The sequence below is a fragment of the Gekko japonicus genome, unplaced genomic scaffold (genome assembly GCF_001447785.1).
Source record: "Gekko japonicus isolate JY-2015 unplaced genomic scaffold, Gekko_japonicus_V1.1 scaffold911, whole genome shotgun sequence".
NCBI classification, from domain to species: Eukaryota; Metazoa; Chordata; class Lepidosauria; order Squamata; family Gekkonidae; genus Gekko; species Gekko japonicus.
This window is the reverse complement of record NW_015172582.1, coordinates 299,819-323,035: the sequence shown is the minus strand read 5'-3', so window position 1 is coordinate 323,035 and position 23,217 is coordinate 299,819. Positions and strand designations below refer to the sequence as shown.

Here is a 23,217-nt window from a genome sequence, read left to right as displayed (position 1 = left end):
CGCGAACGGAGGCCACCTGGCGGAGGGCGCCGCGGTCCCGCCTCCCCGGCCGGCTCTGGGACCTCCTCCCCCTCCCCGCCCCCGCCCCCTCCAGGCGCTCCCTAACCAATGGCTCGTCCACCCTCTCCGCAGATCCTCTCCAGCCAGCCAGGGGCTTTAAAGGGATTCGCTCGGCCGGGCGCTCCGAAGCAGCCTGGACGGTGGGGACCGACGGGCATCCGGGCCAAGTGAAGACGCCGGCGCCGCAGCCAGCGCAGCTCCCTCCCCGCGCGGCACCATGCCCCGGTCCTTCCTGGTGAAGAGCAAGAAGGCGCACAGCTACCACCAGCCCCGCGCCCCCGACGGGGAGGGCAGCCTCAGCCTGGAGAGCGTCCTGGCCCAGATCTGTGCAGGTGAGTGCCCAGCCCCCCCCCCAGCATCTCTCTCTCTGTGTGAGTGTGTGTGTGGGGGGGTGCGTTCTGCTTTAAACCGAGTCGGACGCCCCCTCCAACTCCCGGGCGTCGGGTGAGGGATCCACGGCCTGACTTCTCTCTCTCCATTCCGGCTGGGGGGCGGGGTGGGGAGTCTAATCCGCGCTTGCGAGGGGGAGAAGGGATTTGGGAAGCTTGATTCCCACGGGTGGCAAAACCCCAGAAGAAGAATCGACCCCCCGCAAAAGGGGTGGTGGGGGGCATTTGTTTACGGAGGCGGTAAAAAGATGACTTTAGCCTCCATTTTTCAGATGGGTCAACTGCAATGTTCCTTCTAAGCTGTGGCGTCTTGTGAGCAAAAATTCTACTTTGTGAGCTGCTGGCATTAAAGTTGTGAGCGAGCGATTTGGCTACTGCATAAATTAGTTTGCTCTGGAGCCCCATCCTTCCTGGGCTAAGACAAAATGTATGAGCCGGAGGCTAAAAAACTGTGAGCTAGCTCACACTAACTCAGCGTAGAGGGAGCACTGGTCAACTGAGGGGCGCGGGGCGGCAGCTCTTTCTATGGATGCTGAGGACTGATCCTAGGAGGAGAGAGACGGGGGGGGGGCTGATGGGTTCTGGGGAGCGGGGAGAGCGGGCGCCCACTCTCTCTCCCTGTCTCTTTCCCTGGACAGACACCAAGGTCTCGGGGCAGCTGAACCTGGACCTCCCCGAGCCGGAGCCTGCCCCCGGCCGCTTCTCCCCGGCGTCTCAGCTGCCCGAAGGGACGGAGGGCACCTCGGACTCGGCTCCCAGCTGCGAGGGCAGCTTGTGCGACAGAGCCGCGGAGCTGGAGGATTTCTGGAGGCCGCCGTCTCCTTCCGCTTCTCCAGGTGAGGCGGGCCTGGGGTGTCCCCGTCAGCGGGGGCCTGGCTGGCACTCGGGGAGGGGAGGGGAGGGGAGCCGATCTTCTCCTCTCCCGCAGCTGGAGGGACTCCCCGGCTCTAGCGACGGCACTAAAGCGAAGGGATGGGTATGGCCGGGGGGTGGGGTGGGGACGACGACTGCGGAGGTCTCATTCAGACGTTCGTTGATAATATGTGTGTGGCTAAAGAAATGTTCAGGGTTGGTTCCTTTCAGAAAAGATTTACAAACAGTCGCATTCCCAAGAATCTAAAATGCAACTTTGGGGCGGGGCGAATTTCGGAAAATCCAGTCTGGATTCCAAGGTCTGAACCGCTATAGCCCCAATGTACGGGAAGCTTTAATAGACGCTTTTTAAAAAGGGGTTACGGATTTAACCGGAGGGACCCCATTAACTGGAGGGCTTCGTTCTCTCTCGGGGGCCACTTTCTGGACCAAAATCGTCCCCCCGACCAAAGAGGCGCGCTTGTGTATGCGCCTCTGCCAAAGGGACGGAGATCTCGTTGGTGGAGCAGATGAAAGCGCCCAGGGGAGCGAGGCGGAGCGCGCGAAAAGAGCGGAGAGAGCCCCGGGTTTTCCAGGGGATGCGGCGCTTCCCTAGACGCGCTTCCTGCGCACAGGTCTTCTACTGACCCTCGACTTTTAGGGGCGGCGGCGGGGAAGGACTGCCTTTTCGGGTGTCCGCTCTCCCCGTTACGAGAGGATCGATCCTGCGACCTTTCCCCTTTCTGTCTCTATCCCAAACGAGGCACCGTTGCGGAAGGCCTCTCCTCTCCTCTCCTCTGGCGACATCTCGAGATCGGAGCCGCTTCGGGCTGCCTCCTCCGGCCTTTGATGTGGTCGGACCGGAAAGGAAGCTGAGCGCCTCCCTGGGCGTCAGTCTTATCGCGGGTACAAAGACAGTCCCGGCGATTTCAAACCATTTGTTGGCGGGTTTCTTTTCTGAAAGAGAAATGTTTCCTTCTTTCTTTCTTTTTAATCGGCCGGGAAAGAAAGTGTTAAAAGTGGCAGTGAAAGGGGACGGCCAGCCGGCGTTATTGAAAGCGAGTAAAGCAACGGACTTTAAAAAAAATATATCCAAAAATCACAATACTATTTCTTTCATAGCCTACCACTAGAAAATACAGCCTTGGGAAGTAAAAAAATGCACGCCCTCCGCCTTACATGACTACTACTCCGTCGTTACATCCACGGCCTGTGCATATTTCATGCGTAGACTTCGGCCTCTGCTCCATAAGGAGCGCCATCGTTTGATGGACGGGCCATGTGTGCTGTCCACCCAGAGGCATCAAGGGCAGCACGGCGACCGGCGTCCGGCTAATTTGCTCGCCGCCTCTCTCCCCTCCTCCTCCCCCCATGACGTCCCTAGTAGGGAAATCCTCTCTTACACATCCAAAGACGGAATCCTGGAAGGAAAAACGAATCAACTGAGAACACGACGCATTCGCCAGAGAGTCTGGAGGGCTGGATTCTTCCCCCGCAGTCAGATCGCGGGGGGGGGGGACAAGCTGGAGGCTCGGCTGCCTAAAACCGAGGCAAGAGTCCCTCACCCCTCCCGGGCGGGGGAGAGGCCTGCCACCGGACCCCACCGCTCTTTTGACCAGGCTCAAGGCGGAGCCCACTGCCTCCCCCCCCCCTTTATAAACTGCCACCGGATTTGTTATTCTCGGGGCTGAGGAGGAGGAAAGGAAACTGGGCAGGACCTGCAGAAGAAGGAAAGAAGAGCGCTGCATTTCTAGGCACGTAACGGGAACCTGCTTTGGTAGCATTCCACCTGCGGACACCCATAGGTAGAGCTTTGGGGACCAGTTAGGCATGGCGCTGCAGACTGTCGTCGAATGATTGTCTTCATCGACGTTTTGCGTTCTAATGTTGTCAGTTTACTGTTTATCCATTGGTGTAACCCGCCTTGAGCCTGCTGGGAAGGGCGGGGTAGAAATCTAATAAAACAAACAAATAAAATACAGACCGTGCATGGCACAGTCCCCTTACTTAAGGGACACATCGTTTTAATGGCATAGATCTCTTCCCAGGGCTTGGTGCTTGTAGCCACCCTCTGACCAAGAGTGCGTCCCTACGGGGAGGAGTACCGATCCCACGGGCCTCTTCCACTGATACCCGTGCTCGCTTGCCTAGAAGAAGGCCTGCTCAAGAGCAGCTAATAATTCACTTCTAGCCCGTTTGAACATGTAGTCGTCGGCATCTCAGCCACAGCTGATTTGATTTATTAGATTTCTACCCCGCCCTCCCAGCCCCGGCTCAGGGCGGCTTACATAAAAAACAACAGAAAATTTACAATAATATAGAATAAAAATTAAACAGCATCAATTAATACAAATAACAATTCTAAAACCATAAGACATAATAAAGTGCTAGTATCAGTGATTTCACAGCGGTTGTTGGTGCTTAGTTCTCTCTCCTCGCAGTCGGCTCCTTGATCTTCTTAGGTTGTTTTAGGCGGCTGGCTCAGGCTGTAGTTAGAAGTCCCAAGGGAAACAGGGCTCTCCAACCTTAGGCTGCCAGTTGTTAGTAGTGGCGGCAGCTCCAAAGGCCTGGTGGAAGAGCTCCGTTTTGCAGGCCCTGCGGAACTGCAAATGGTCCCGCAGGGCCCTGGTCTCTTCCGGGAGCTCATTCCACCAGAATGGAGCCACCACCAAGAAAGCCCTGGCCCGGGTTGTTGCCAGCCTGGCCTCCTTGAGACTCGGGAGGACCAACCGATACTGGGCCCCTGATCACAGTGTTCTCTGGGGTATATGTGGGGAAAGGCAGTCTCTCAGGTATGTAGGTCCCTCGCCATAAAGGGCTTTAAAGGTAAGAGCCAGCACCTTGAAACAAATCCGGTATCCTATAGGCAGCCAGTGCAGTGCCTTTAGCACAGGCTGGATGTGCTCCCGGATAGGGAGGCCCATCAAAAGGCTGGCCGCGGCATTTTGGGATCCATGCTGCTGCTGCTGCTGAAGAGAATGTCTAGGGAGTCCCTGGCCCCAGTCACAGGCAAAGTTGCCACGGGAGAGGCACGGATGGTGGGCGGATTGTCCCGGCGCGTCTGATCGCGAAATCGCTGATCAAAAGCTCTGTCACGGCACCTTTGCTGGATCGGTCCCTCGAGTCCGCCGGCAGCCGAGCCTCCCCCGCCCCCGCCCCCGACAGCGGCGACACGGTAGACTGCCTCTGCCCATGGAGGCTAGCCCCCTGGTTGGTAGGTCCTCCGTGAAGGGGAATGACGTTCCTTGCCGTGGGAAGGGATTCCTTCCAGGGGAGGGGCAGGGGGGATTTGCTTCCGTCTTTCCAAGGGGTTTATCGCGGGGAGGGAGAGACCTGGGCCTGTCAGCCTTCCTTCCCTGCTCGGCCGGTAGGACTGGCCGGCTGGTGGTGCTCTGCTCGTCGGCCAGCGATCCTGCACCCGCCCCTCCCTGGCCTTCGCTTCCAGCCTCCTCCCTCCTCGACGCCCTTTCCTCCGACCTCAGGGACTCTGCATGGCACCCGCAACAGCCAAGTTCGCAACGTGTGGCCCATTTGACTACTTAGAAAAAGCGCGAACAGAGGTTTGCGGGTTTTTAAATCATTTATTTTCAGTGTGGGTCTGGAATGGAAATTGCTGACAGGTCTGAGCATTTCCAGTAGGTGCCCTTGAAGCTGCGTTGTGAGGGAAGGCGAGAATGCATCATGACCTTTTCCATTCTTCAAGGCGAGGTGGGGGGGGAGGGGAGGGGAGGGGGGGCTGTGAGGCTCTGCCTTCCGCCCTGGACCAGGCACTTGCAAAACTCATTAGGTTCGAAAACGATCGCATTCATTGTTCCAAGATGTCCCAGGACCTGAAGTAGATTGTCCAAATGGTGCCCCTCCCAGGCTTAAAAAAACACAACAATGTAAAGGTGTCTTTCAGTAGCACCTCCAAACCTGCTACCTAAGATGGACTGGCCCAGACTGCTTTGTGGTGTGGGGGGGCACCCCTGCTTTTATTGGGCCAGTTGGATTGTGGAAGCACAACCCCATGCCCAAAGCACCCCTGTCTTAAGGGAGATGCTGAGTTACACCTGATCTCCCCCAAGCTACAATTACCAAATGGTCAGGGAGAACCTGTGGCTACATCTCCGAAGCTAAGCAGGTGTGAAATATTTCTTTTAAATTGCCAGATTTTTAAAAATGTTTGAAATAGTGCACTAGCACCGTCCATCCTCTTTTTTTGTTCTTTAATATTTTTCTCTAGTCACTGCTTAAACAATTGAATGAAGTTCAAAGCCACATGGTTGTTATTAATTGTCTGCCTTTTTTACTGGGACCCCAAAGTAGATTACAACAATTTAAAAAACAACACACCTTTTCAGTCAATCTGTAAACAGATTACAAGATATTGTAGCATTTGAATCTAACAGCAACGGCTACTAGTAAGACCAAAAATAAAGTTGGGCTGGGATGGGGGGAATCCATAAACAATGCTGGCAAACATGTCCCTCTAAGGCAGCAAGACGTGTAGTATCTTCTTTTAAACATTGTCACCAGTAAATTGTTTTCCCTTGTGCAAACACCCCAACTTTACTAAACTGGAATAGGGGTCAAGGATATAAACTGTACACAAAGAAATACATTTTCCCAGTATAATGTAAAAAAAATATATCCAACTGGATTATTATTTGTAGTACAGGCACAAAACTCTATGGGAGTGGTATCTGGGTTCATAATGGTCCTAGTGTGTAATTCCTATGGAATCCCACTAATTTACAATAGCTCAGTCTTTCCCTGTCAGCTTAAAGCAATTTGCAGGTATGAATAAAAAAGAATCTCAAATGATGCACAGCTCCTTATTGAAAATGCAGCCTCAGTGCTGGTTGTCATTGTGGGGCTAAAGGCAGGTTTCCCTTTGTTTGCTTTGCATGTGCAGTGTTTCGTATATGACAGGAAAATAAGTGAGGTAGAAAACAGCAGAGTTTGATAAAAATAAGAGCATAAGAAGAGCCCTGCTGGATCAGACCAATGGGTGGTCCATCTAGTCCAGCAACCTGTCCGACACAGTTTCCAACCAGTTACTCTGGAGGTCCAGCAACAGGGCATAAAGACCAAGGCCTTCCCCTGATGTTGCTTCCTGGCACTGGGATTGAGAGGTTTACTGTCTCTCCATGTGAAGGTTCCCTTCAGTCACCATGGCTAGTGGCCACTGATAGACCCTATCATTAAAAAAAAATTCACTTTTTTGAACCATTGAGGTTATGGAGAAGGATTAATAAAAACAGAATTGCCCCAGTCTAGTTAATGATGCTGTTATGTGCATAGGGAGGTAAGCCATGCTGTGAGAGAAGGGTGAGCCTTTTATCTAAATGGATTTATATGGTCACTAATTAATGACATCACAGATTCCACCAATGCTCCCTCTAAGCCATGGAGTCTTGTGAGCAAAAATTCTACTTTGTGAGCTACTGGCATTAAAGCTGTGAGCGAGTGATTTGGCTACTTCATAAATTAGTTTGCTCTGCAGCCATCCTTCCTGAGCTAAGACAAAAATGTGTGAGCTGGAGGCTAAAAAACTGTGAGCTAGCTCACACTAACTCAATTTAGAGACAGTTTGGTGTAGTGTTTAAGTGCGCAGACTCTAATCTGGGAGAACTGGGTTTGATTCCCCCACTCCTCCACTTGCACCTGGCTGGATGACCTTGGGCAAGCCATAGTTCTGGCACAGCTGTTCTTGAAAAAGAGCAGTTTGTGTCAGAGTTCTCTCAGTCCCACCTACCTCACAGGGTGTCTGCTGTGGGGAGGGGAAGAGAAAGGAGTTTGTAAGCCGCTTTGAGACACCTTTGGGTAGTGAAGGGCGGGGTATAAATACAATCTCCTCCTCTTCTTCTTAGAGGGAACCAATTAGGTACTCATGATACTGTATATGCTACTTGGGGGAAGAAGATTATTCCCCCTTGGTAAAGAATATAATTTATCTGCAACAGTATCGCAGGGAAAGTATATGTCTGGATCATGTGCAACAACTTCATAATTCATATGTGCTTATTGTTCTAAAACTGATTCTGTAATAAGAAAGATCTTGCAAAGAACACTTTTGTGGGAGTAAGTGCTACTGATGAAATCTGAGTAGGATTCTGAGTAGACCTGTTTAGGACTGTTGTCTTGGTTGCGGTGTTGAAACAGCAACATCAGAAGGATCAATCCTAAACAAGCCTACTTGGAAGTTAATTCCATTTTATTCAATGAGCCTCATTCCCAGAAAAGTGTTTTTAGGATTGCAGCCGAGAGAAGTGAAGCGATGTTTTTACTAGGTCAACTAAGTTCTGAAATGCTAAAAGCAAGGTTTTGTTTTTGTTTGTTTTTAATGGGTAATTAAATTTGTGGGGCAGCATAAAAAACATTTCAGGCATGTAATATCTGCACATTTATAAATTCAGCAACATTAAATTGTAAATCTTTTCCTAGACGGGGCAGTGTCAGTTTGCGGGTGTGAAGTTGCCTGTTTGAACATTCTCCTTCAAACAAGCTTTCTGCAGGTCAAGGAAATCGTCAGGCTATCTTTCTGTCATTACATTTCCCCCCAGGGGATCCCCCCCCCAATATGAGCACACTCACAGACCCACTGACCTGCAATCTGAAGCAGTAGAGTGAAAGTCTTTGCTATTTGATTCTGCCCTAAGAGGGCTGTAGGTAAGAGAAATGTTTCAGAAGCAAACTGTACCTTAGCACCCCTAGAACAGCTGAATTCCTACTGGTCCTCATGTAATTTTATATTCTGAGGCCTTCATGTTTAGCTCAGAAATTTCAAATGATTGCACTAATATAGGGATCGGGCATCCTTTTCTCCTGGCTACCTTAAAGTATTCAAGATGTTGCTTGTAAATGCTCAGACCAAAGTGAAGCCTCCAAAATGGCGGCCACTTCCCTTTGTTATGTTTTCACACCAGTAGAGCCTTACTGCTGCACATCTAAAAGATGAGGGGAGTATATTACATGGCCATAGGGAGCAGTCCTAAACAGGTCTACTCAGAAGTAAATCCTATATTATTCAATGGGGAAAGATCCCTTAGGATTGCAGCCATAATCATATAGGCAAGTGGTTGTGAGACAAGTAGTTCTCACAGGTTTCTTTCTCAGAAGTAAAAAACAAATTCCATATGTATCATCCTTTAATCGCCAACATTTAGGAATAGCACAATGCAACATACACATTTGAAATCAGTGTCTCTTGCAAGCATGGCAAAATTGATATGTAACATAGAAATTTACTTGCCGCATCTAAGGTTGCATTGTTTGTGGCCACTAAACTTCAGGAAATTTTTGCAGATGTTTGAAATTAGTGGGATGTTGCAAAGTGCTTGTTTAAATACATGACTAGTAAGGCTTGCTGTTCAGTACTATTGCCGGCTGCCTGAAGGAAGATTTTTCTTGTTGTATATTTGTTCTGATGGAGCTTTGAGGCTAACAACAATAAAGTGTGCTATCAACCCATCAGTACATGTGCACTTATCTCACACAGCAGATATACCAGAAGGATTGTCTTCATGTTTGTGTGCTTATTTAATAAAATGTTAATACTCTGCTTTCCCTTGTGGCTCAAGCTGGTTTACAATTCCAAAAATTAAAAACACATAACACAGTAAAACACCATTACTGTCCTCCCCAGGAAAATGCATGCAGCTTAAACCCCATTAAAAGCAATTTTACAGTGCCCCCCTCCACTTCCTCGGGGAGCCTAGTCCACAAGGTGGCAGCCCCTATAGAGAAGGACCTGCTCTAGCAGATGCAAAGTTGGTCACTATAAGCTGTGCAACAGCTAGAGGCAGCACGAGTTGTGTGGACATCACAGTGTGAGAAGTGGCCCTTGGTGATTATATAACATAAGATCATATTGGCACAGAATAATCACAATCCAGTGTTCTCCTGATGAGATCAGATCTCTCTAAAGCACTGTGCATCTTTAGAGGTAAGAACAGTCAGGAAGAGAATATAAGCTATGCTGTGCACCACAGCCATTGGTTTCATCAACTTGTGTTTCTTGCAGCTTCCGAACGTTCCATCTGTCCCTCCTTGGATGAAACTTCTCCTTTCTTGGTACCCTTGAAACCTTATGCATGGAGTAGCCTGGGCAGTTCAGAGCTGAGACATTTGGTACAGAACTACAGGCCCTGCCCAACTCTGGAACGTAGCTCATCCCTTGGTCTCTTCTGTGAGCGGGGATCTGAGTCCACACTCTATGGAACAGAGCGCAGCTCGGCTCTGGCACTCTATAGTGACTTTAGCTCCCCTGGACTCTTTGAGCGGCCAGCAGTTACCCCCGGAATCTACGTAGAAGCCCCGCCTGGACTCCCACAAGAGAAAAGTGCAAGTGGCATCAAGGTGGAATCAGAGCTCCTCTGTCGCCCTCTATTGATCAGCACTGGGTCCTACAAGTGTGTCAAATGCAGTAAGGTAGGAACTATGTTCTATCACACACACACACACACACACGCCCCCTTCAGCAGACAGTCTATTTAATCATCTTTTAGACTTGGCTGTAGCTGAATAAGCAAAGTGCAGAGTATGGCAGATGCAGGCCTGGCTTAAAAGCTTCTGATAGGGGTATTACACATGACTTGCCCTGGCCTATTGGTTGTTCAAGTTGCCTGAGAAGATCTAGTAGTGGGACTTCTTGCATTTTTTATTTTTTGCATTAATATTTTAGAGCATTCTGCATAGAAACTCAATGCAATTTGAACTATTTTACCATTTATTTATTTGTTCATTTTTAAAAGAATCTCTGCTAGATGGTTTCACAGATCCTTCAGAGTCGCTTATAGCGACATATATCATGATTGTGTGTGTTAAGTGCCACCAAGTCACTTCGGACTTAGGGTGACCCTGTGGATTAATAACCTACAAAATATCCTATCATTGACAGTCTAGCTCAGGTCTTGCCAACTGAGGGCCCTGGCTTCCTTGATGCAGTCAATCCATCTCATGTTGGGTCTTCCTGTTTTCCTGCTGCCTTCTGCTTTTCCTAGCATTGTTGTCTATTCCAGTGACTCTTGTCTTCTCGTAATGTGACTAAAGTACCATAGTCTTAGTTTAGTCATTTTAGCTTCTAGGAAGAGCTCAGGCTTGATTTGACCTAGAACCCACTTATTTGTCTTTTTGACAGTGGCAGGGCTTTTTTTGTAGAAAAAGCCCAGCAGGAACTTATTAGCATAATAGGCCACACCCAACAGCAGAAACGCATTAGCATATTAGGCCACACCCTGATGTCACCGCTTATTAGGATATTAGGCCACACCCCCATGTTACCAGAAGTGTGGTCATCCAGCCACACCCACCTTTTGCTTCTTATTCTGTTTACCTTATTTGTTGTCAAAACCCAGGGCTTTTTTTTTGGGTAGCAGGAACTCCTTTGCATGCTAGGCCACACACCCCTAATGTAGCCAATCCTGATGAGTGTCTGCTGTTGGGTGTGGCCTATTATGCTAATGAGTTCCTGCTGGGCGTGGCCAACTCGGGAGCCAGCTGGAACTCTGTTCCTGTGCGTTCCTGCCCCAAAATAGCCCTGGACAGTGGTATGTGTAAAACTCTCCCCCAACACCGCATTTCAAATAAATCAGCTTTCTTCCTGTCAGCTTTCTTCATTGTCCACTTTCACACCCATACACAGTAATGAGGAATACTATGGTATTAATTATCTTGATTATGAAACAAGAAAACTGTTCGATGCAAACACCCCAAAGCAGCAAAAAACAAACTGCACATTTAACAGCCAATAGTAGCTAATACAGCAAATACTACCTAAAAGATCACCCAGTACCACTAGCAGAGCACTTCTTAGAGCACTTCTTAGTCCGTTGCCTTTTTGGCCAGAGATAAAGAGATAATGTAAAGAATAATTTTCTTCCTGGCATTTCCAAGATCCTAGGGTCAGAATCCATGATGGGCTTCAGTCCCGTACCACCATATTCTTTCTCTGTCTTGCCTTCCTCAGGTCTTCTCCACTCCCCATGGCCTGGAGGTGCATGTTCGTCGTTCACATAGTGGCACCAGACCCTTCGCTTGTGAGATGTGTGGCAAGACCTTTGGCCACGCAGTTAGCTTGGAACAGCATAAAGCTGTGCATTCACAGGTGAGAATGCCACAGGAAGACAACTATAATGGGGTGGGAGAGTGGGAGTTCGGATGAGTGTGCACATCTGGGGCTTAATTTTATTATTTATTTATAGTCTGCCTTTCTCATTTTGTTCTGAAGCAGAGTATGCAGTGTACATCAGCACAATCAATAGGATGAGACATAATAAGTAAAGTACTATGACCAGGATACAGGAATCTGAACAAGCATAGCATATTAGAACTCATACAGAGTGCAGATACAATGCAGAAAAATGGCATTACATCAGTAGAAAGTAATGCAGCAATAAGCAGGATAATATGTGCAGCAAACAGATAATCCATCATGAATGTTTGGGAACTGGGCAGAGTGGCCTAGTGGAGGAAGGACCTAGACTTTCAAACTGGGCTGACTTTCATGTTTGTCTCACTTCAGCAGTCACCATGGATTTACATGTGTAAGACCTTTTGACCTGGCGGATGAGTTTTGTGAATGTTCTGAAACATGTTCAGACTTTAATTCTCCATTTTTTGGCTCAAATCCCTTTCCAACGGTTTTCCAGTCCACAGCGATTCCTGATAATTTACCACAGAAAATGGCTCCTGTTTCTTCAACGGCCCCCGCCCCCCCCCCCACACACACACACCCCTTATCAGGAAAGCCTTTACTGCTGTCTCTCCATGCTGGGACAAGCTTTGCATGCTAGATTTCTTCATGCCAGGCTGTTATTAAAGAAATGGAGCAATGCAAGGGGTGTGTGAACTGGCCCTCAGAACACTGAGGTACATCAATCTGAGAACTAACTTTTACTTGCCGGGTTACTGTATGAAGTTGCAGTTTGGAAGCAAAAGAAAGGGTGTGCCTGTAATGTCAGCTGTTGGCCTTTGTGGTCTTATGGGGCCTTTGAGGGAGGTGAATTAATGCTCCACTCACAGGAACATTCATCTTGTGCAACTACATAAGGTCCCTTCTCTTCCCACAGGAGCGCAGCTTTGACTGTAAAATCTGTGGTAAGAGCTTCAAGAGATCCTCCACCTTGTCCACCCACCTCCTCATCCACTCAGATACCCGGCCTTATCCATGCCAGTACTGTGGGAAGAGGTTCCACCAGAAATCTGACATGAAGAAGCATACTTTTATCCATACAGGTAAGTTCGGTGTTCTTCTCAACGGCCAGGCATCATGGGTCCTTCTCCTCTTGTTGTTTGGACAAATGAGCATCTACTTCCCTTGACTGTGCCTTGCTGCATCTGATGAAGTGTGCGCCAGTTCATGAAAGCATATATCACAATAAATAAATCAGTTTTGGTGATCTAGTAGTATATAAGGGCAAACAAAGCAATGCATGTATTTTCCATTTTTATGTGTATTGAAGCGGGAAAATAAATTTCTGTTCACAAAAAATGGAGACCATGCATATCACAGGATAATGGGTACCATGCATCTTTGTTGGAGCATCAAAATCATAATGATCAAACAGTCTTTAAGTTCTCATAACACTTTTTATTTTTCTTAACATGACTCACATGGCTACCATCTAGAATTTGTGATCATTATCATGTGGGTACATTTTCACATGGCAGGGGCAGGCATGCCTGTGCAAACATTTTGTTGTGGGCATGGCGTGCAGAAAATGACCACAAGTCTGGTGACCCCATCCACAGGAGTGGCTCAGCACGCGATAATTGCTGCAAAAAATAACAACTTAAATCTGCTTCTGTGTGGCTGCTGTAGAATGCATACTAAAGCCCAAACTACATAAGATGGAGCTGGATTTGCACACCTGTCCCATTCATGAGCACAGTAGGGTTGAAAGGGCCAAAGGTGTGACTGGACAGAGGAATCACCCCTTTCCCTGCAGTTTTCCTGCCTGCAGCCAATCCCTCCTGGTGCTATGTTCCCATCCAGTCTCACTTCCAGTTATCAGTGCCCACATGGAAGAAAAGCACCTGGGAGGATGGGCTGCAAGGGGTTAACAAGCAACAGGTGACAAGGGAGGTCCACATGTCCCTGAAATTCCCCGGTATTTTACATGTGAATGGGACAGGCCCACACTGAAAGTTGTGCTTAACTGTAATGTGGAGCCAGCTTTCAAACTCAGAAGGCACTCCTTATTTCTACAGAGAGGGCAGGAGCTATACTGAAGGGGTGGGGAATGTCCCTCCAATACCACATTAATGAAGACTTTGACTCATGCTGAGAAAAGGCCAAGCACAAGAGAGGGGCAAAAAGAATTATTTTAACTTGATTTGCTTTTATATTTTGTAAGTTGGGAGCCCACAAGGAATTGCAGGGGGTGTGATGGGATAAGGACATAAGCAATAGGGAAATCCCCCTGCCCCATAGCTTAATAATGTGGGAGTGCTGACCCAGAAAATAGCTTCCTGCTCATTTCGCCCAAACCTCAGCTGCCCAGTGGTGTAATGCAACTGCTGTGAACCACTGACTGATTGCAGAGATTTGGGGCTAAGTAAGCACTGTAGTGCAGGAAGGGTTCTTATAAAAACTTTTCTTTCTAATGCCAAAGAGGAGAGCTTGATAGGAGGAAACTGGGGTTGGGCATCCTCATTTCACCCCCTATTTTAGGATACAATAAGCTGTTTGGGGCTCGGGTGCCTCTATGCAGATGAAAGAGTCCTGAAGGGTCGGAATATGGGTTTTTCTTGTGATCCTAATTAATCCCTCCAGTGGGACTGTTTTAACTGCAAAATGGTCCTAACTCTTAAAAAGCTAAATAGCACTTTGTCTCTTATTCCTGCCCCCCCAATACTGCAAATGGTTAGGGTTTTGATTAGGCACATTTCTCCCCCTTCTTTCATTCTCCTTTAATGGTCGCTCAACTGCCCTCAGCATTTGGACAATAAGCATGCTCAGTCTTCATCAAATCATTTGGAGGCCGGGTACTCGTCTTTTTAATGCACAAGCTAATGTTATTCTGCATATATGTGTGGAGTCTCAGGGCATTCTCCTCTTCTGTGTAAGGGATGCCAACAGACCTAGAGAAAGATGTTGTATGCCATTAATGGGATGTAATTTACCAGATAGTATTATTCCCCAGCGCCCTGCCATGTCATTTCCAAACATTAAGCCTCTGTTAAAGGACCAGAACATTTTTCTCCAGGGCAGTTGGCAACCCTATTTCTGCCCTCTTCCCTACCCTCCTGTTGTATGGTTTTCCTTTCCTCACCAGCCCTCTCATCATGTGTTTTCCTTTCCTCACCAGCCCTCCCCTCCTTTTTTTGCAGATTTTTCAACTTGACTGTGCATTCACAGATGTCACTAGTTATTTGGGGGGGGGGGTGCAGGGTAAATCTCCTATATTCCCCTGGCTTTGTAGAAATATCCCCCCTATCCCATTGTGTGGGCTTTTTGATTTACATAGTGGGATTAAGTTCAGAATCAGAGATGTGATGCCATGCTCCTATATGGTGCTCAGAGCGGCTCACCTAGGAGGACTCCCACAATCTCCCATCAGAGTTGTAGCCAGCCTCCCCCACAGGAGGGCCTTTCATGTTTCTGGGTGGATGTTCAAAAACAATGAATGGAGAATAAGTGATCTCTTCATAACTAACAGAAACTTCTCGAAACATGTCTCCAAGCTTAAGGGGTTTATGTCTATTCATTGTTAGCATCAGAAACATAGATTGTGAATAAGAGCATTCATTTTAAAGTCTGGAAGCTTTTACCTAGATATAATTTAACTATGTTCTTAAATAAATAACGACTGCCTTAAATTACCACTCATCCCCTCTAAATTCCCTGACACATACAGAGTCATGGTAGTTGAAGTGGGACCCCCCCCCCAATCACTTAAGTATGTCAAGGGAGATAATGATTTTTTTTTGGGGGGGACCACACAAAGTCACAGAGAATCTTAAGAGGCAAAATTGGGGAAGGGGTCAGGTAGGTGGCATTTGAAGCACTACCGTTTTGGATGACAATAAATAGTCACTGACTATTTCTTAATCAGAAATGTTGCCATTCTAAAAACAAGCTTTCATTCTTAAAATAAAAGCTGTCATATCATAAATAGTCTATTTAAAAGGATTAGCCAAGTGAGGCAAATCTATGTTCAAGGTGGGGTGGTCCATCCTGGCTTTGGTGTCCTCTGTCTAAGCACCAGTGTTACAGGGCTGGGTATTTCCGGACCATTTGCTAGGCCCAAACCTCGTGTTTCCTGACAGTCCAATCAGTGTTGCTTTCATAGGATTCACCCTGTGTTTACCCATGCTTTGTATTTAGAGAAGGGTGGATCAAGTGGTTAAGACACTGAACTGCAGGCTGGAAGGGTCAGCAGTTCGAGACCCGGGTGCCGCATGACGGAGTGAGCTCCCGTCTCTGGTTCCAGCTCCTGCCAACCTAGCAGTTCAAAAATTGCAAGTAGATAAATAGGTACCACTTCAGTGGGAAGGTAACAGTGTTCCGTGCGCCTTGGCGTTTAGTCATGCCAGCCACATGACCACGGAAACGTCTTTGGACAGCGCTGGCTCTTCGGCTCAGAAACGGAGATGAGCACTGCAACTCTAGAGTCGGATTTGATTGGCTTTCGAGCAAGGGAAACCTTTACCTTTACCTGTCAACCCCAGGACATTTGGGGGTGGAGCCTGTGGCGGGTGGCATTTGGGGAGGGAGCTCAGCGGCGGCGTTTACCCTCCAAAGCTTCCATTTTTTCCAGGGGAACTGTAGTCCAGAGATCAGTTGTAATTCCAGGAGATCTCCAGGCCCCACCTGGAGGCTGACAGTCCTTTTTGTAAGCAGTTATATATCTATGGCTGTTATTTGAGCTGGGCAGATCCTAGTAAGAATATAGCTGGTGATGGTTACACCACCCAGCCCAGCCCAGCCCAGCCCAGCCCAGCCCAGATTTCTACAGCACCTTCTCTTTCAGGGTTCTACACCAAGCTGAAGTACTCGGATCCTCACTCTCAGTCTAAATGTTTGCTCAGTGGTAATCTCACTACTGAACTTCAGTTCTACCTGACTTTCCAGTCAAATGCCTTTAGGGCCATATGTCGGAAAAGGAGCCAGGCCGTCAAGTTTCACTGTCTGCTATGGTGAACCCAGAAACTAATAAACTGCAAATGAATAATTGAGGAAAATAAGAGGAAGACTATTAAATTATACCGAAGATTTTATCAGAGATTTTTCACTAGGGGGTCCTAACCAGTGGCTCTCTTGGTGACAGCAATGGTAAACTGCAAAAATTAAATCTCTCTCAACCCCCCCCCCACAAACCGTCCCCCCCCCCAAGCTGAAGGCAGCAGGAAAAGAGGAAGACCCAACATGAGATGGGTTGAGCCAGTCGAGGAAGCGGGGTGGCCCTCAGCTTACAAGACCTTAACAAGGACACTTTGGAGGTCATCAGTTCATGGGGTCGCCATAAGTCAGAAGTGATTTGATGGCGCTTAACACAGAGACATACACAAGACTGTTTGGTTCAAAACTATCTGCATTTGCAAAGAGGTTGTTATGAAATTGTACCATCTGGAAATAATAGTTGTGAGGTTTCGTATCTTATATTTTAAAAAGTTAGGAGTGTTCACTTCCTCCATATGAACCATTTTATATTGTGCAATTTGTGCTGGGGGGGGGGATTTGTGCTGCTTCTCCCCTTCCATGGCAGGCCTCCAACTCCCCATTCATGCTCTTCCTTCCGGGACAGGGGCTGCCCCTGAGGAACAGCATTTCAGGGAGCATTTTGTGTGCAGCAGGACAGGGGAGGTGAAAAACTCCTGTTCCACTGATGGACATCCAGTGTAAACCATCACTGGATCCAACCCTGCATTTATATTTGTTATTTAAAGCCTGTAAAGGCCTATGTGGTTATATCAATTACTTGCTTATTATACATAACGAGTTGGTTGAATAAAAGGTATATGAGGGAGATGTGGTTGCCATGTATCCGAAGGACTGATGCAGGTATGGATGTGCAATCTGCTTTATGATGCACATCCAAGTCTTCACTGCACTGACAGAATGCATTTTTGAATGGAAATATGTATCAACATCTAGGCCTAGAAGTTCCCAAGCACATGCCCTTGCACATTCTCTATGGCCTGCGCCAAGGGTCCCCAACGAGTAGCTCGTGTGCTACCAGTAGCTAGTTGACTGCTATAGAGGAGCTCACGAATCCCTAGAAGACCCAGGGGGGAAAAACTGTGAGAACATCTGCTCTGGGCTTTAAAAATATTCATAGGCTGTTTCTCCATGATTCTTAGTTGAGAGCTTCATTTCTGGAGCTCTTCCTCCATGAAGGGGACCCAGGGCCTAGGCCATTTGAAAAACAAGAAAGTGTAATTCAGGTACAAGGAAATAGCAAGCTCGTCTGGTATAGTGGGTCAGAGTGCTGGGGCCTGGGATGATTCAGGTTCAGCACTCAATTCACTGGGTCACCTTTGACCAGTCACTCTTTAGCAGCCTAACCCTACCTTACAGGGTTATTGTGAGAATAAAATGAGGAGGGGGGACTATGCTGAGTTCCTCTGAGGAAAGAGAGGATAAAAAATGTGATCTATAGATAGAAAATAATGTTTCATTCCCTTGGACAAGTCAAAAGTTAAATCAAATCCTTTTCAATAACCAGTTTCTAGAGTCATTTCAGTTGCTATCCGTTTATTATATGCATCTCAAATTTCTCCGAGTTGCATTTTTGTTGTGGGAATATCAAAATTTCCCAGCAAGGGATATTCTGTGTTTTCCACCTGGGAAAATGCAGTTCTTTCTACAATCAAGTGCATTTGTGGACCCCAAATAGAATACACTTGCAAGAGTGTCATAGGCCCCTAGTAGCTATTGTCTATTATTTATTTAGTACATTTTTGTCCTGCCATGCCTTCAAGGTGCTCAGAGGGGCGTACCATCGCTTGTCCTTCCTCCATTTTATCCTCATTCTTATTCTTCAGGCTTGTTTGCTAGGGATGCTAAAGTGTTTGTCTTTGTTGTTGTTGTTGTTCATCCTCAGGTGAGAAGCCCCACAAATGCCAGGTGTGCGGCAAAGCTTTCAGCCAGAGTTCCAACCTCATCACTCATAGTCGTAAACATACCGGCTTCAAGCCCTTTGGTTGTGATCTTTGCGGGAAAGGTTTCCAGAGAAAGGTGGATTTGCGGAGACACCGGGAGACACAGCACGGTCTGAAATGAGAGCCACAGGGAATCTCAAAACAACAAGAACACTATGTGAACAGACTTCCTCTTCTTCCTGGTGGGCTGCCCTGCCCTGTTTGTGGTCTGGCCCTTCAGCCACTTCCTGCCATAACCTCACTAAACAGGAAGTCAAAACTGGCTGGCCGGCATCTTGCAGAACTTAACCGAAAGACCTTGGGAGGAAAATGGAATGCCAAGGGTGAAGGAAGGTGGGGCAAGGACTCTCTATTTCTGTGTCTCTTCCTTTACAATTAAACACTGGAAACAATAACCTTACCCTGCCACCTTGAAGCCCCAGAAGCCCCCATATGGATAAGCTACCTGGTGCCTTTCTGTGAATCAGAAAGTACTCTTGTTTAATGAATCCCCTTGTTAGCTGGACTTGTTTTAAGTTAATTTTCTGGGAAGCCTGAACTACATGAGGTAATAGTAAACACTGAGCAGTGGCTTGACCAAGAGCAGAACAAGGATGGCTCGCTTTTGTACATTTTAGTAATTAACAGAGGTTTTAGTTCACTGTTTCCACTGGGAACGCAAATCCTTGCCAGTTTTCAGTGGCAAATGCTTCACTTTTCAGACTGAATGGAGTCGGTGGGGATATAGATCTTCTCCTGTTTTTATACTTCCCTCTTTCTTTTACAATGCTTAGAATATCAGGCAAGATCCAGGAACTCATGAGTGGTAGAGAATGCCAAACATATGTTTCAGACTTGCGTCTGAAGATGTCTGCCTATGGCACATTTCTGGCCACCTTTTGAAAGGGAGGTAGGGGGGAAAGGCAACATCAGAAGCAATAGTCTGAATTTGTTCACACAGGTTTAAATATTTGCTGAAGCTTAATCTGAAGAGTGCTCTTGGGCCTGGCCTAGTTCTGGGGCGTCCAGTGTGGGAGGAATGGGCGGAGATGTCAAGCTCCAGAAGTGTGCTGCCACTGCAGTCTCCTCTGTAACACTCAAAAGCTCATTGGCTTAGAATGTCTGTGGTAAAGGATCGTGGGATCTTTTGAACTTCTTGACAAGCAACTGCTAAGGCACAGTAGTGACCCATCGGATGGACTATGTGAGTCTCAGTGAAATCATAAGCAGAGTTATGCCTGTCTAGGTCCATTAAAGTCTATGAGCTTAGGAGGCTGTGATTCTACTTAAGATTGCTCTGCCAGATGCTTCTCAGGCTTTGGTGGCTGGGATGAAGAACCTTAATATTATCTTCCACATTCTGAACAGCAGCAGCTGTTACCAGGCAATTTACCAGGACTGCCCTGAACAGACTGCTGCTGGAGTCCAGGTTTGGAATTGTTAGGGAAACAGCTTAGCTATGTCAGTAATGCACAATATGGATCAACCCAAGCTAATACCAATGACTAGCGCTGACTGAATATGATGGCAACCAGCAATAAATGGCTAGCAATACCCTGTGGTTCATGCTCTGTTTTTACAAACACAAGGTCCAAAACCATTCACACCTCCTCTAAAGTTCATTCACAGTTGCATACCATATGGTAAATGTTTAATGGCTCCCTTCAAGTCAGGAATTTTCCTTAAGGAAAAGTCAATGTTCCTTCTATGGTGTCTTCCAAGAGTTTCTGTCTGTTTGGTAAAGTGCTGGTTGTTATGTGTGTGTATGGCCTTTATGTGCACCTGTTTTGTAGAGAACAGTCTATGGAGAGCTCAAAAGGAAGAGCCAAATGTGAAGCGAGTGATGCCTTATTGATCAGAAATGAATGTGGTTTGCTCTGGAGTGGAAAAAGGCAAACCTAAGGGACAGCTGCTGATTTCCCTTCCAAAACGTTGATGGCGTTCTATGTTAGATTGTGGCTTGAAGGTCAGTCCTGGAAGTGGAGATGCTTTCCTGCAGCAGAAAGAGCCTTCCCCTGACGCAGGACATCTGCACCATGGGAAGGTTCCATGGTTCTGCTCGTGGGATGCCTCTTTGGTGAGAAATCGCTGTTGAGCTCCTAATACGGCGGTATGAATATTTGGGTTACTTTCTCTGAAACAGTCTTGTGTCTGAAAGGGCCCAGCAGCGATTATCAGTATGTAATGGTATGAATTTGCCTTAATTAACCCTGTGCATACCTCAGTGGCAGAGAAAAATAACATGTTTTTACTTTATCAGTAGGGTTGTGAATGCCTTTATTTAGATTTTACAGTGTGTCTTATGTTCATTGTTGCATATTTATTGGAATAACATTTTAAATTAATAAAGTACTGAGGATCATCAGAAGTAGTATTTATTTCAACAGAAAGCCTTAGCCGAACCGATATCACAATCCTCTAAGCACTTGCTTGCAAATAATATACACTGAAATCAATGGGGCTGATGTCCTCATTGACTTAGGTGTTAATGTGCATAGCATTTTTTGTGCATGTGTACACAGTTTGTGTGCACTAATGTCATGTAACTCATTCATGCATGGTATTCAAATAGAATGTAGGCATGGGGCTGGACTTGCAAGCATGTATCCCATTTTCATGTAAATAGATAAAATCATGGGACCAAGGACTTCTGCTAAATACAGCAAGACTCATGGATGGCAAGGAGGAAGACAGAGAGAGGGAGGCGTTACTTTTTGTCATGCATATTTCTGACATGATGTCAGTACCATTCAGTTTGTGTGGCACATGCTTGCCAAAATTTGCCAAACAGTACAAAAGTGCAGGCAGGCAGTTGTTCTACAAAACTCTCTGCCGTGCCCGTGTTGCAGTAAGTGGGGCTGACTGGCCCTTTAACTACCTGGGAAACATCCTGGTGGGCCACTGCCTTGGAGGGTTGCTGGTGGCCGGGAGAAGGCTGAGCCAAGTAGTCCCTGTGAAGCTGCCGGCACTTCAGGGGCCACTTGGCTCAAGGCCTGCTCCTACTCTGCCCCTGGAAGTCACTCCCTTGACATGTGTTTGACAAGATGCCAGTGAAACAAAACTACTCAGAATGGTCCTGGGCTGGACCACCGATGGAGCAATATATTTTAAGAAAAGGAATGACCTGGCATCCTCCATAAGTATTGTCCTTTGACATGGCTGTCTGCATATGTAGCTTCAGTAGCTTTTGCAAAAGCCTGCAGGATGCACGAAGGAAGATTTTTCAGGCATACCAGAAGGATACTGTTAACTGAATGGGAGAAAACATTTAAAGAAGAATAAGATGCAGGCAAGGGTGGGATAGCCACATCTTTTTAGCTACCTTTGCTTTGCTTGAGGAAACAGTTCAGAGAAGTTGATGCAGAGCGAACGCGGGCCAAGGTGATGTAATTTGACTCAAGAGGAGAGTGTGGGACTGTCTGGCTCCTCTCAGCTTTCATTCCCAGGAGAAACTTCTTCTACCTCCAGGTGTTCCTTTTAAAAGAATCATGAGCATGACAAGCAATTCTGGATCCAGAGTGCAACCCAATTTGGCGATCCACTTAACCAGTGGAGTCTGATGGCATGCTTCATTTTCGTGACAGTCTCTGGAACCAAATTCTGCATTTGCCACAAAATGCTTTTCAGCCCTCCCCCCTCCCCCATTTGTGGATCATAAGAGAAGCAGAAAAGCAGTTATATGCGTACGTGATTCAAGTTTCTAAATCAACTGATGTTTCAGCCTTCCAATACGCCTGTGATTTTGGTCTTGGTACTAAGTTGTATGTGTTGAACAAGAGTTCAGGTAGTCTGCTTGGACTGTGGGCAGTGAAGATGCAATCAAAGTTTAGTATTAATTACTTTGAATTGTGGCCAGGTAAGTTGTACTCTTTGGTCACATAATTTATGTGAGTTCTAAAAAAAGCCTTTCTTTGAACAGCTGTATTAGTACTAATTAATTTTAGCACCTACACAATGTACAAAAATATTTTAAAGATCTTGTTCAAACCTATTGTAGTTCCATGGAACATGTTATATTTCTGCTCCTTTTGCAGGCAGTGAGCTGAGAAAATCCAGCTCCAATCTAAAGCCAAAGATTTTAACTGCTGTCTTTTGCACATTCAGGAGAGTTTTATGAGTACAGCCTTCTTGACACATCAGAAAGCAAGTAGGAGACTCCATGGCTGAACATTTGCTGCATATGGAAAGCCAGTCTGTTTTCATGGATTCTAAAGTTGTTTCCTAAGTGCAGGGTGGTTTTTGAATGTAAGGAAATATTCAGTTATGTGATTTCCCATAGCATTCTGAAGTTGTGCAAGTGCAGGATGGCTATACCACAGGGCTTTGCTGAACATGTAGACTGGCCTTTAAAAATATCGATACAGAAGAGTTTTTTAAGATGCTGTAGCTATTCACTCAGTATGATGAAAATCACCCAAACCACTGGTGTTATGTATTATCCATTGTAACTTCTACTCACAGTCAGCATGGTGGACCACAAGGATTGTGGGGTCAGGAGTGGTAGTGTGGAGTAGTCAACACAGAAGATAATGCCACAAAATCCTGTTCATTTGCATCCTGTTCATTTGCATACTACTTCCTGTGTGCTCAGTTGTATCATAAAGGTCCTTTGGAGCACATCTACGAAGATTGTGCCTATCTTGTTCTAGGGAACCTTGGGGTATCAGCCACTTAACACAAGATTGCTGCTTTTTAAAATTCTGAAGTGGCAAGCTGTGGCTACATGGGGATCTGAGGCCCTACCACAATCTGGGCAGAAAAGCACATGTGCACGCACGCACATGCGCGTGCACGCACGCACATGCGCGTGCACGCACGCACATCTATTTCACATCGAATCTTTTTA

At 46.8% G+C, this 23,217-nt stretch overlaps 1 protein-coding gene across 1 annotated transcript; it reads left to right on the top strand.

Annotated features, from left to right (window-relative positions):
• The first annotated feature begins 277 nt into the window (after nt 1–277).
• GFI1 (growth factor independent 1 transcription repressor) lies at nt 278–18,513 on the top strand. The gene is made up of 6 exons (XM_015421466.1): nt 278–392; nt 1,088–1,285; nt 9,310–9,716; nt 11,254–11,391; nt 12,356–12,521; nt 18,335–18,513. Exons 1-6 carry the CDS (start codon nt 278–280, stop codon nt 18,511–18,513), a joined length of 1,203 nt encoding a protein of 400 aa, XP_015276952.1.
• Nucleotides 18,514–23,217: the final 4,704 nt, after the last annotated feature.